Source organism: Terrapene carolina, unplaced genomic scaffold (assembly GCF_002925995.2).
Source record: "Terrapene carolina triunguis isolate 2854851 unplaced genomic scaffold, T_m_triunguis-2.0 Scaffold69, whole genome shotgun sequence".
In the NCBI taxonomy this organism is placed as follows: domain Eukaryota; kingdom Metazoa; phylum Chordata; order Testudines; family Emydidae; genus Terrapene; species Terrapene triunguis.
In genome coordinates this window covers 31,832,529-31,846,329 of record NW_020664420.1, presented here as the reverse complement: position 1 = coordinate 31,846,329, position 13,801 = coordinate 31,832,529, and the positions used below count along the sequence as shown (strand labels likewise).

Below are 13,801 nucleotides of genomic sequence, written 5' to 3'. Positions count from 1 at the left end.
ACCAACCCCCTTCCCCCCCTTCAGACAGACTCTCCTCTAAAGAACATGATGGAAACAGTAATGAACAGAAACGTATTTTTTATTAACAACTACACATGAAACTGGGGGGTGAAACTTGGACGGGGGTTTGGGTGAGGCGGGAAGGAAAGGACTTTTCAAATTTTGGGGAATGAGAGCCTTCTGGTGCTTGAGCAGTCTGCAGGGGTGGAGTGAGAGTTTTCACGGAGTCTGCAGCCCCTCCTTCTTTGGACTTTGGGTGAGGGGGGTATGGGACTTGGGGGCGGGGGAGGGCGGTTACAGATAGACTGCAGCGGGGCTCTGTCCTCCTGTCTCCGGTCCTGCAGAACATCCACAAGGCACCGGAGCGTGTCCGTTTGCTCCCTCATTAGTCCAAGCAGCGTTTGAGTCGCCTGCTGGTCTTCCTGCCGCCACCTCTCCTCCCGTTCCATGTGTGCTCGGTGCATTTGGGACAAGTTCTCCCTCTACTGGGTCTGCTGGGCTGCCTGGGCTCGGGAGCAGCCCATAAGTTCCGAGAACATGTCCTCCCGTGTCCTCTTCTTCCTACGCCTCATCTGCGCTAGCCTCTGGGTGTGTGATGCCAGGCTAGGTTGTGAGACAGTCGCAGCTGTGGGAATGGGAAAAAGGGAGTGAATTCCTCAGAAAGATAAATTTCGTTGTGAACAAAGAACATAGTCTTTCTCTGTGAACAAGACCATGCACAGCACCTATCACATGCGCACTCAGGACAAGGTCGAATTTTCGGCCCTCGCATTCAGTGCCTGGGGTCTTGCAGTGCAGATCAGAGAAGCGGGGCAGGACACCGGAATTTGTGTAGCAGGCCGACATGGTAAGCCGTAGACTTGTGGCTGCTTAAAACTTTGATAGTTGCACTGGTCTCCTTTCACATTGAAAGCAATGCCAGTCCCTGCTGCCAGCAATCCGGCAAGCATGAACTCTGCCCCTGTCCCACCCCCTCGCGGCTGTCCAGGGAAAGATCCCTGTATGCTGCCCCTTTCCCACCTCCACCACGTGGCTGTAAACCGCCGGTTACAGTTCTGTAAAGGAACAGGCAAGCAGTCCCAATACTAACATTCCCCTACCTAATTCAAAGCAGGTCATCATGAGCGACATCACTCTGATGAGGATTTCCGAGACGGAAAAAGAAAGGATGCTTCGGGAAAGCCTGCAAAGACCAGGGCCGTATGCCGCCATGCTCTGCAGAGCAATGATCCCGGAGTACTTGCTTCTCTCCTGGCGCGGAAATGTTTCCTACTACGGAGGACCCAATAAGGCCGCTCTCCCCAGGAACCTGATGCAAAGGCTTTCCAATTACCTCCAGGAGAGCTTCGTGGAGATGTCAATGGAGGATTTCAGCTCTATCCCCGGACATATAGACCGGATTTTACTGTAGCTGTACTGCCAGGGACTAAACAGTAGAACGGCTTGGGCAGAACAATCATGCTACACCGGACATTGTTTGATTTTTTTAAGTAGTTGCACTGCCAGGGAGTGAACAGTTAAGCGCCTAGGGAAAAGTAATCATGAAAAACCCATTCTTAATATTCCTGTTCTGTTCAAAATAAATGTTTACATGTTTAAAACACTTACTGGCTGATCCTTCCCCTGATTCTGTGTCCGGGTTAACGGCTGGGGATGGTTGGTAGGGGATCTCTGTAAGGGTGATGAAGAGATCCTGGCTGTCGGGGAAATCAGCGTTGTAAGCGCTGTCGACTGCCTCGTCCTCCTCATCTCCTTCCTCATCTTCCCCGTCCGCTAACATGTCCGAGGAACAGACCGTCGACAATATCCCATCCTCAGAGTCCACGGTCAGTGGTGGGGTAGTGGTGGCGGCCGCACCTAGGATGGAATGCAGTGCCTCGTAGAAACGGGATGTCTGGGGCTGGGATCCGGAGCGTCCGTTTGCCTGTTTGGTCTTCTGGTAGCCTTGTCTCAGCTCCTTGATTTTCATGCGGCACTGCGTTGCATCCCGGCTGTATCCTCTCTCTGCCATGGCTTTCAAGATCTTCTCATAGATCTTTGCATTCCGTCTTTTGGAGCGCAGCTCGGAAAGCACGGACTCATCGCCCCACACAGCGATCAGATCCAAGACTTCCCGATCAGTCCATGCTGGGGCCCTCTTTCTAGTCTGAGATTGCACGGCCATCTCTGCTGGAGAGCTCTGCATCGTTGCCAGTGCTGCTGAGCTCGCCACGATGTCCAAACAGGAAATGAGATTCAAACTGCCCAGACAGGAAAAGGAATTCAAATTTTCCCGGGGCTTTTCCTGTGTGGCTGGTCAGAGCATCCGAGCTCGGACTGCTGTCCAGAGCGTCAACAGAGTGGTGCACTGTGGGATAGCTCCCGGAGCTATTAGCGTCGATTTCCATCCACACCTAGCCTAATTCGACATGGCCATGTCGAATTTAGCGCTACTCCCCTCGTTGGGGAGGAGTACAGAAGTCGAATTTAAGAGACCTCTATGTCGAACTAAATAGCTTCGTGGTGTGGACGGGTGCAGAGTTAATTCGATGTAACGGCGCTAAATTTGACAAACTCCTAGTGTAGACCAGGCCTTAGATACCAGTTTTGATGCCAAGAGGAGGTGTAAAAGTGGCTCCTCGAAAATGTACCTCTGTATCAGAAATGGCTTATTGGTCATTCCAGAATCAGTACCAAGGAGAATCTCAGCACTGATGTTGGTATTAGTGCCACAGGTTCTCAAGCCTTCTTCATCGATAGTGGCTTGCTACCGTCTAGCTAGGCTAGGATTTAGAGGGTTTATCTCTGGCCCTCGACTCCTTGTGGAATGATCATGTTGACCTGTTCTAAACTGTGTTTTCTCGCAGTGTGGGAGCATCATTCAGCATCTGAAGAGGACAGCATTGGGGGCCTCTGCTTGGGAGATGGTGCCGAGGTTGATGTGGTCACAGCACTGGGGATCCTGGCAACAGTGCCAATGGTCTTGGCACTCTTAGTTTTCTGCTCCTCGCTGGAGACGAGGCAGGGTGCCTAGCAGCTAGGGCACTTGTCAAGGTAATCGCCTTGGCCCCAGTTTGAAGGACAACTCCTCTCCAGAATCAGATGTGATCTCCAGGGATTGTGCCAAGAGGTTTAATTTGACTCTTGTATCTCAAAATTTCTGGGTTCAGAATGAGGAGGAGCAGCAGATGGAACACCTATCAGGAATATATTCCTCCTTGAGGCAAAAGAGGCATCTGCTGTGTCCATCGATTAAGGGCATCAGATCATCGCAGGGAGGACAGTTTAAATGCAGTGGGTTTAGAGTCTACTATTAGGAATGGTTGGCATGAAGTGTCCACACCCACAAATGAGGGCATGCAGGGGATGGGGTGTCAGTGAATTTACCATAAATTTACAATGCCATAATTGAGCCAAATTTGGCCCTCAGTTCAAAAATATTCAACAGTGATAATTCATGATAAATATTTTAACAATTTAATAACTTCAGTTTGCATGGAGGTTTTAAAGTATTGACAAATTGCAGATGATGTGTGTGCACCTTCTCTTCAGATCTGTTCTAATGAAGTCAATTGAAAATATATGCTTCATTCACTATAGCATTCATGATACATGCTGGGAGAAGTGACCTTTGGAAATGATAGTATGTGATCATGTGAAATCTTCAATATTGCATTTCCTGGCTTGAATGCTTTGCACCATTAATTTTCTATTAACTGTTTTTTGACATATTTCCTAGTTTTTAATGAAAAAATTACACACGTTTTATTTACCTAGAATGCCAAAACTGAAACAAGGTTTTTATTCATCTTAGCTACCAATCTCACAGTCTTGGCTACATCGGTACCCAGGAGCCAGAAGTCACCACTTTTATGTATATGATCTAAAATTCCACATACAAGTGTGGAAACAACAACACTTTTCTTTTTTCAAAACCAACCTGAGAGCCTAATTCTCTGAATCCAGTCCACATCAGACTGTCAGTGACATTAGCTTCCTAGTGAACTGTTAATTGCTCTTTATTATATTTAAGATACTTAAAATACTTTAGTGGTTTATTCTTGGTAGCTAGATGTAGGGATTAGAAAGAAAATTACTTATAGTAACTGTTGTTCTTCAAGAATGTTGCTTCTCTATATCCATACTCCTGAGGTTAAGGTGTCTGTACTGAAAGCCACTGGAATCTTCTGATGAGCAGAGTCTATTGGGGCATTTCCCTTCTAGTCAGCTCCCGCTCATGGAGGGCTCTGAGGGTATAAAAAATTAAGTGGTCCCTTATGCCCTTAAGTTCCTTCCACTAACTCAGGGATTCTCCTAAGGCTCTGGAGAAGTGGGGAAGGTGAGCAAAGAGTGTGAATATGCTAACTCAAGATTCTGGAAGAATAAGAGTTAATGTTACGTAACTTCTCTTTCTTTAAGTGGCCTCTACATAGTGAGGCTTGTGGGAGGTTAGCAAGCACCATGCCCAGTAAAGTGAGGCAATGCATTTTAAGCATAGGACTGTAGAATTGCCGAAATGAGCATCAGCTCTGGATGGCAGGTCAAGAGTATTAGAAATGACTGATTTCACTCTCTCAGATCAGATCTCAGGTGAGAGATAAAATTAAAGCCCATATACAGCTTCAAAAGCAACTTTGCAAAATTCTATGACAAAGACGGTGCAAAGGCATCCCTTTAGATACTGCATCTGAACTTAATTGACTACACTTTGATATCTCCTGGCAGTTGAACACCTGGCAATGGTGAGAATGATGAAATACAAATAGGTTAGTGGCCTGAAAGAGATGGAAATTGAACACGACACTAGACTGGAAAATGGGATGATGACATGAGTATACAGAGGCCACTCAAAGTAATTAATTATTCACAGTTGAATAATTTCTTCTTGACAGTTATCTAGAATGATTAGTAAATGAGACATAATATAAAGTGAGGCTGTTTAAGGCCACCACTATTATAAGCATCCATTCTAAAATACCTACTTGAGATGAAACCAAACCTTCCCCAAATATTTTGGCAATAAATGTAATCCACCTTCAGTAGAACAATACTTTTCTTAAGCACCTATTTTTGTCTATCCTGAGAAGTTGTGCACAGTGGTTTCACTGCACCCTGCTCTACAAAGCAAAAAAATATTTCTCTATCCAGAGAAATTCCCATATACCCAACTAATCTACAATATGCTGATCAGATGCAATTACATAGCACGTATCAGATATGGCAAAAGGGGACACATTCATTAAAATGAAGAATTAGAGTGTTTAACAGAGGAATGTAGTGATGAAAGCAATGGATACATATTAAATATACATAACATACAATGATAGACCTACTCAATTCAATTCTGTTAGTATGAATCCTGCAATTCAATCTAACCGTTTATAGATGAGACAGGAAAGCAACTTTCTAAATTCTAGCATTTGCAGTGCTTGCTGAGCCACCCAACAGCAGCTTCATCAGAACAGTGAAGGGCCCTTAGGCCACCATGAAATCTTGTCAGTTGACACTCGTCAACAACATGTGCCGTTGACTGACGGAGGCCAAAATGATAATGTGGATCATCGCACAGACCCCATGAGTAGACGTTGGATGTGCATATTCTTTGGCCAGTTCGGAATCTGTTCAGCAGTCTCCAAAGGTGACGTGGCAGGTCAAATCCAGGCGGTTGAATGGTCAGATCGGCAACAAGGAAACAATTCTAAAACATCTTTAGCTGACCACTCAACGCTCCATAGTGTTGCTGCTGACAGATTCCGATCTGGCAATTGAGACCACAATGGATGCCTCGATGTAAGTCGTGCTTTGGGGTAACTGAAAATGTCCTTGTACAGTGGGAGACCTGGATTGGCACGCAGCTTTTCCACCAGTCTGGCAGTAGACTCTTTGCATTTCCCTGAGTTAGTCAAAGGAACTTAAGGGCATTTGGGGCCACTTGCTCTTTTATACCCTTAGGCCCCTCCACGAGTGGGAGAGGACTAGAAGAGAAATGGTCCCAATAAAGTCTGCTCATCAAAATAAAAGGAATTCAAAGATAAAGAAGGCATTTAAAACAATAATCTAATCTACTGCCAACTAATCTGTGTGGGGAACTGTGACCGAAAGCACCCCTGTAATTTACACCTTACACACTATTGTAATAATCTTTGTACAAAATATGCCTTATGAGGTATCATTTGAAAGCTAATAACTGACTGTTGAAGAATATCACAGTGAAGCATATATAGTAACATTATATGTAAAGTTATGAATTTTGTTGTTATGTTGTTGTTATTAGCACATGTTCAAAACCATACAGCCTTGACTAGATAAAAGTTGTTAAACAAGCCTATCCTACATAAAGGAAGGTGTGTTTACCTCAGTTTAACTAGAAGTAGTAAACATGGTCCTCGAGACAGAAGGGGAGGAGATGGCAGGAAACAGAACAATTTGGATTTCAGAAAACACGCATGGTAAAAGAAAGAGCATGGAGACTCCTATACCACTAGACTCCATGTAGCCTTCTATACTGCTTGGATAAACTTTACTTTGAAGGGTAACCCTCAGATGAATCCACTTAAAAGATTCACTGGACTATAATAGAAAGGGGAAGAGAACCTCAAGTTCTCTCTCTTTCACCTAAGAAGACAAAGGCATGAGCACTTTTGCGCCTCTGGCAGAGATCCCGATTAACGAAAGGGTAAGTCACTATCTCGCTGGAAGATTGTGGGTGGGAAAGCCATCTTAAACAAAGCCTTGAACCAAAACTTGCCAGATGAAATTTTAGGTTTATAGATGTGTTTTCACTTTTATTTGCTTGTAATCACTTCTAACTTAATCTCATACTTGAAGTCATTTAAAATCCTATTTTTTTTGTTAATAAACTTGTTTTATCTTTAAGACAATCCAGTGCTATGCTTAAATTGAACTGTTTGGTAACTCCAGTTAAAGTAGCAAACCGTTGAATATTGTCTCCTTACAGGAGCAACAGATCGTATCTGAACTTTTGATGAAAGGGCTGGACAGTGCAGAACACATGTTTTTGGAAAGTTTGGGACTGAGAGTGTGTTGAGGTCATCCTGAAAGCAGTAACCAAGGCTGGTGGAAGGCAGTGTAACTGGTGTGTTGCTGATTGTCTGGTGGGCCAGACTGGAAATATACACAGACACTCAGGATCTGACCTGCATGCTTTTTGGTTGTTTGTGAGCAGCCCAGGTTGGGACTACAACAGCAAAGCATTGTGAGGCACCCAAAGTTGTGAAGCACGTGGTGACAACCCCTTACTGGTCTGGATTGCACCCCAGAATGTGACAGGAATATCTCCCTTAAATAGAAACCTGGAAATCTAGTGTGAAGGGCACTGCTGCTGAAGAAAAAAGAGCAATGAAGCTGATTCAGTGAACATCAGAATTTCATTGCAAGTCGTTTCTGTTGGTTGTGAATAATTTCTGCTGCCATAATTTATGTTTGTCTGATTGTTATTGTTATTTACTGTATGAGTATAAAGAATTAATTCAGACAGGAATTGGCTGCACCTATGCAGGAAGAACCACAATGGTTCCTGAAACCACCTGCTCATAAAACACTTGAGACAACGCACAAACCACCACTTTGAAGTTCATTACCCTTGGGAGCTGGCCAAACCACTTTGACCAGGCTCAAGGGACACAGGAGAGAACAAAGAACTTGGCTGGACTTAAAGAGACACCATACCGGAAGAGAAAAGACTGGAGTATTGAGTTAAGATGAACCAGACTCCAGAGGTAAGATAAGCCTACCTAGGACTGCAGGTAAGATAGCTATGCGCGTAGACCTTTCATTGTGTTATAATCCTTTTTTATTTTCTTATGCTTTGCTGTGTTCCTACCATTAAGATTAAACAATCTTTCATTTTAAGAAAGCTGTATGGTGTTAACCACTGGTCACAGTCCCCGGATGAATTGCTGGGGCTGAACCCAGTCAGGCTGGCTGAGCAATCACAGTTGGTGCACAGGGGGCTGTAGCTTGGAGACCCTGTCTAAGACTAGGAGAACTGCAGAACTCCTCCCCAGAAAAGGTAAGGGCATGAGGCATAAGACCTGAGGGGGTGCACTCAGACAGTCAAAGAAGGGGACAGAGGCACAGCTAGCCCTGTAACCATCACGTTAGAAAATGGAGAAATTGAAATTAATGGAGATATCCCATCTCCTAGAACTGGAAGGGACCTTGAAAGGTCATCGAGTCCAGCCCCCTGCCTTCACTAGCAGGACCAAGTACTGATTTTGCCCCAGATCCCCAAGTGGCCCCCTCAAGGATTGAACTCACAACCCTGGGTTTAGCAGGCCAATGCTCAAACCACTGAGCTATCCCTCCCCCCCGAAAAAACCGGCAACATTTTAACTTACAACCTTCAATTACAGCATAACATTGGGAATTGCTCCTGAAGTATATACTGTTCAATTCTAAAGTGTAGGAAATTAAAACTCTTCATCTAAATTTAGGTAAAAAATAAATGAAACATAATCCAAAATATTTCTTAAAGATAGTTACATTTATGTATACATACCACTAAGTCTTGGTCTTGAAGCAAGTTACGAATTGCCTCATATAACATTGGTCTCATGTCAGATTTGAATTTTACAGAAATCCATTGTCCGATCAGCCAAATTACTCGCCGGCGTATTGGTTTATACCTTTAAAACAAAAAAGAATTATTGTACTAGTTTCTTACTATCCTTGTTTCTTAAACTTCTGTATTAAGAAAAACTGTTTCAGAAGAATACTGGAAGACAATGTCCAACAAACCCATTTTTCACATCTTTCCTTAAACATGACTGGTGAGAACTACACGTTTAAAGTTCTGAAGTCAAACTGCCTCACTAGCAGGCAGCATTTTCATTGAGAAAACTGCCCCTCCTTATTTATCAGGCCTTGTCTTATTACATTGTTTCACTGTGCTCCTTGTTTTTCCATGCTCCCTCTGCTCTGCCAAGGACATCATCCAAAAAACCTTATTCATACTCTTCTCCCAAACCATCTGTGTTTTCTTTCAGATCATGGCCAAACATGCTAATGCCCTTCTTTAACTGATATGCAAGGCCACCACTTTGCCGCATTCAAGTCCTTCCTTCACACCAACATCTCCCATAAAGCTTACAAGGAAAAAGTTTAAGACTTCTATTTATTATATGTATATATTTTTAATCAACATTTACTCCATCATGCTGAGCTTTGTATTTACCAGATTCCATTAGAGAGAGAATCTACTCTGCATACAATAAATCAATGACAATATATTTAAAAATAACACTACCCCTTTATTATCATGTTGTTTGCTAGGGTCAGCTATAACCCAGGAGTCTCTCCCTTTGTAAGCCCTCCTATTCCTCCTTCCCCCCTTCTAGAAAGAGATCAGCATCTTTATAATGCCCGCCAGGGTAACCAGAGAGTCCACTTGATCTGACTGATTCAGTCAGAGCCAAAGGTATAACTCATTTCGAGAGCTCATTGGCACTAGATAAGAAGTTAGGATGAAGCACCTGAAGGCCTGATTAGAGGATTCCAGGGCCTTCTGCCTTATGAAAAGCCCTTGACAGAGGTCACAGCTCTGAGATGCTTGCCTCAGAACCTGCTGCTTGCAGCAACATTGAGACATGGATCCCACTCCCTGCACTTTTGGTCTACTGTCAGGGCTGGTCTACACTGAAAAGTTAATTAAGCATAGCTACGTGCCGCAGGGGTGTGAAAAATCTGGTGTAGACAGCACTAGATGGACAGAAGACATGGATTACTTCCCGTCGCTATAGTAGGTCTCTACACTGAAATGCTACAGTGGCATAGCTGCAGCTGTGCCACTGTAGCGTTTTAAGTATAGACATAGCCTATGACAACTAAGGCAGTGAGCAAAAGGAAAGCCTAAGGAATATCTTGTTAGAAGCTTTTGACCTGCTAACGAGGAAAGAAAATTACTTTACCGCAGCACTACAGGTGTGGGAAACTCTTCTACAATCAGCATTAATTATACTTACATGCACTAGGGGCTATACTATCTAAACAAGGGTTGGCACAGTCATCTGATGCTACCAATTATCTCTTGTAAGACCAGGTCTCCACTCTGTACATAGGACTGTGCAGAAGGCACAGTGTGTGACTACCAACTCTCAGGTTTGAAGAAGAAAGTGCTGAAACGCTGGGATCCCTACTCATGCAGAGTTAGGAGGATATACTGTTAGAAGCATTAACTTTTATTTTCCTAGCTTTTTAGGTTTTGTTAGGTACTCATGCAACTAAGGGCCTCTAAACAAGAGCACCACATCAAAGAAGCCAATGCCCTGCAAGTGAAAGCTTATAGGAGAGGCAAGTGACAGCCATCGGCACACGGGGCTTAGCTGCCAAAGTCTCTCCTCCTTGTTCTTGCATGTAGTTGGAGACCCTGAAAGAAATCTTAACTGACAAACAATGCAGCATTTTTGTGCTGTGAGCATAACAGGTGCAGTTATATGGAACACCACTAGATGGATCAAAGAAGACTATCTCCTCTGCCTCAAGTTTTATCAGTCTTGTCTGGGGGGGGGGGGGGGGGGGGGGACACGACATTCCACAGGGATTTTCAATTATATATATGCTAAACTAAGTAACTAAGGAAAATTAACAGACCATAATTCAGGTAAACAAATAAAATTAAGGAAGTGGGTATTATCAAACCAAATTAATCTAATTAACAGGTTGATTAAACCATATCAGCATACACTAACAATTCTTTATAAGCTTTATTTAATAATTTGAGAAGAAGCAGTCTTTTTCAGCATGAGCGCTAAAAGTAAGAAGGCATTATCAATCTCAGTGTCAAGTGATACATTTATAATGCAGTGGAATGGGTGATTTGGTGTGCGGGGGGGAGGAGGGGGAGTTTGGGTTATGGTGTTCAAATCACTCCCAAATAGAAGCTAGTTTTGAAACTACATTTCTTGGGCCAATTAAGGCAGGCTACCCAAATTATAGGCAGCTAGGGGATAATCTCCTCCCATCCCATCCCATCTCTAGCATATATGGTACATAAAGGATCTTATCTTTTACTTAGAAGTTACAAGGTAATGATATCAGGAAATAGCTTCCATTTGAATCATGCACTCTTGCATTAAAATCTAACAAAGGCCTGACTTTAAGCCAAGTGACTTTCAGTTGAATCCTGAGCTGCTTTAAATGGTTTTATGATCCTTTTCCTGTATCTTGAGCTAACAGATCTTTTAAGTACATAAATGTTAACTTGTTATGTACTTAAAGGATCTGATTTTGGCCCGTCAGACACAGGAGGAGGTGCGGGGTTCCGGATACAGGTGGCACTCATCTCGGGCAGCTCCATGTCCTGCTGCTCCTAGGAGGAGGCACAGATAGGCGGCTCTGCAAGCTGTTCCCGCCCCAGCGCTGGCTCCGCAGCTCCCATTGGCCAGAGGCAGTGCCTCCTAGCTGCCTAGCCACCTAGCCGCACCTCCACCCACAGGTGGGTGGGTAATGGAATACAGATGGGGACCATACATTTCAAAGAGCTCCAATTACGAAGCATAAGTAACTTCCTTTTCTTCTTCAAAGTCTGGTCCTTACGTATATTCCACTGTGGGTGACTGACCAGCAGTACTCACATAAGAGGAGGGTGTAAGGATGCAGTTGATATGGCTATCTGTAATAACTGAGGTCTCAACAAATGCATCAGGACAGGAGGCTTGGACCAAGGTGTCATGTCTTGTGAATGTGTGGATGGAACTCCTCATTGCTGCCTTGCAAATATCTACTATTAGTAAGTATATCTTAAACAGTTTCAGAACAGGAAGGTTATAGGTCCGACATCCATCCAAATACCAAACTGTGAAGAGCTTCCGGGACAGGATGTCTGACATTGGTGTGGAAAGGGATGAATGATGATGAGTAGCCAAGCTGACTTATGCGGACCTGGGAATCAGATCTGCCTGGGCCATTTGGACATGATGAGAATAACTTGTTCTCTGTCCTGTCAAATCTTCCACGGTACTTGAGGAAGCAGTGGGATAAAAGGAAAGACAAAGTTCAAGTGTTCTGTCGAAGGGAGCAGGAGAGCATCACCCCAGAAGAAGAATTGGCCCCGAGCTTTCCTGGAACAGTACAAAATGCACTTCCTGTTTGTCTAGAAGAAGAACAGATCCCGGGTAGGTGTTCCACACTGAGTGAAGATGCTGTTCACCACTGGGCTGTGTAACTCCCACTCATGGTCAGTGGCAAAGTGCCTGCTGAAGCTGTCTGCCAGCAAATTCTGGGTTCTTATAACAGTGGCTCTCAACCTTTCCAGACTACTGTGCCCCTTTCAGGATTCTGATTTGTCTGCGTACCCCAAGTTTTACTTCACTTAAAAACTACTTGCTTACAAAATCAGACATAAAAATTAAAAAGTGTCACAGCACACTATTACTGACAAATTGCTTACTTTCTCATTTTTACCATATAATTATTAAATAAATCAATTGGAATATAAATATTGTATTTACATTTCAGTGTACCGTATATATAACAGTATAAACAAGTCATTGTCTGTATGAAATTTTAGTTTTTACTGACTTTGCTATTGCTTTTTCTGTAGCCTGTTGTAAAACTAGGTAAACATCTAGATGAGTTGCTGTACCCCATGGAAGACCTCTGCATACTCCCAGGGGTACGTGAACCCCTGGTTGAGAACCACTGCCTTATATCTTTGGCATGAAGCACAAGTAGAGAAAGGGCACAGGCACGGACAAATACTAGTTACTAGAATTCTCAGTGTTCAGTGATTTTGCTTTTCCAGGAGAGTATCTTTTAACTAAAAATCCTTTATGAACAAGAACCTGGGTTTTAGACCCTTCAAGGACTAAAGTCTCAAATATAAGTAGCCTTAGGAAAGAAAGTGCTTTCCTGAAGCTCAAAGATATCAAGAAGAAATCATCACCACACCAGAACAACAAAAGGAAAAATGAGATAAATCCCACTTGGCTCTAATGTATAGGAAGATTGAAAAGTCAGAATTTGGCCTTGGAGAATGAAAATATTGCCTTTCTAGAATCCTGAACCTTGTAGTTCAGATTCTTGTTCCAGAAATCCAGACCATTGTTCTGGGTCCTTGACTTGCAATTCCAGATTAATAAAATTCACTTCCATAGATACTATCAAGAAATTAGGATTCCACATAATTACCAAAAAAGATTATACTAGCAATAGTAAAGGAATAGAGCCTTAAAGTAGGCTTAAGATTTGAAATAGTCTCCTATGAATCACAATTGGACTGATTTACAGGATTTAACCTAATGCCTTGTAACTAAGTACTTGTGCCTAAATTCAATTGTCTGTTTTTCATCCAGAGCACATAGTAATTGTGAGGAAATAAAATTTGAATTTTCATATGTTAAGGCTGATCTAACATTACTAGCTTACCAAAGCTATTTTGCTGTTGCTTAAAGAACTGACCTTGAGCTCGTAACTGTCTTGTTATGTATGTTCAAGAATCTGGAACTGTACTATACACTGTTAGAGCTCTGTGAAAATTCATTGTTTGATGTTTAATTTTTGTTTTGTTTAAGTTTAAGTACTACTGAGAACTAGTAACTTTGTTAATCAATGTTCTGCTCTGCCCTGTATTTTTCATACACTCACTCTCCCCGCACTCCTGCTGTGCTGTCTTTCCATGTATGAGTGAGAATTACCCTGCTGGTGAGAGAAGCATCTGGTGAGAGTGAGAAAATCTCAAATCACACTTTACCCCTGGGGGAATTCTGCATCACTGCGCACATGCAGAATTCATGTCTGACACAGAATTCATCTCCTCCCTGCAGAAAATACATTCTGCTCAAAAAGTGCTGCAATTCCACCT

At 43.1% G+C, this 13,801-nt stretch overlaps 1 protein-coding gene and 1 non-coding gene across 2 annotated transcripts in view; both read right to left on the bottom strand.

Moving 5' to 3' along the window:
* The window catches only part of IPO11 (importin 11), a 247,488-nt gene that overhangs the window by 161,784 nt on the left and 71,903 nt on the right, over positions 1 to 13,801 (bottom strand). Inside the window, exon 16 of the mRNA XM_026649109.2 lies at positions 8,501 to 8,627. Within this exon, the coding sequence (XP_026504894.1) occupies positions 8,501 to 8,627 (127 nt within the window). The remainder of the gene's footprint in view (positions 1 to 8,500; positions 8,628 to 13,801) is intronic.
* On the bottom strand, positions 10,278 to 10,398 carry LOC112102113. The gene has a single exon (XR_002907720.1). It is a non-coding gene; the product is annotated as a small nucleolar RNA SNORA44 (small nucleolar RNA).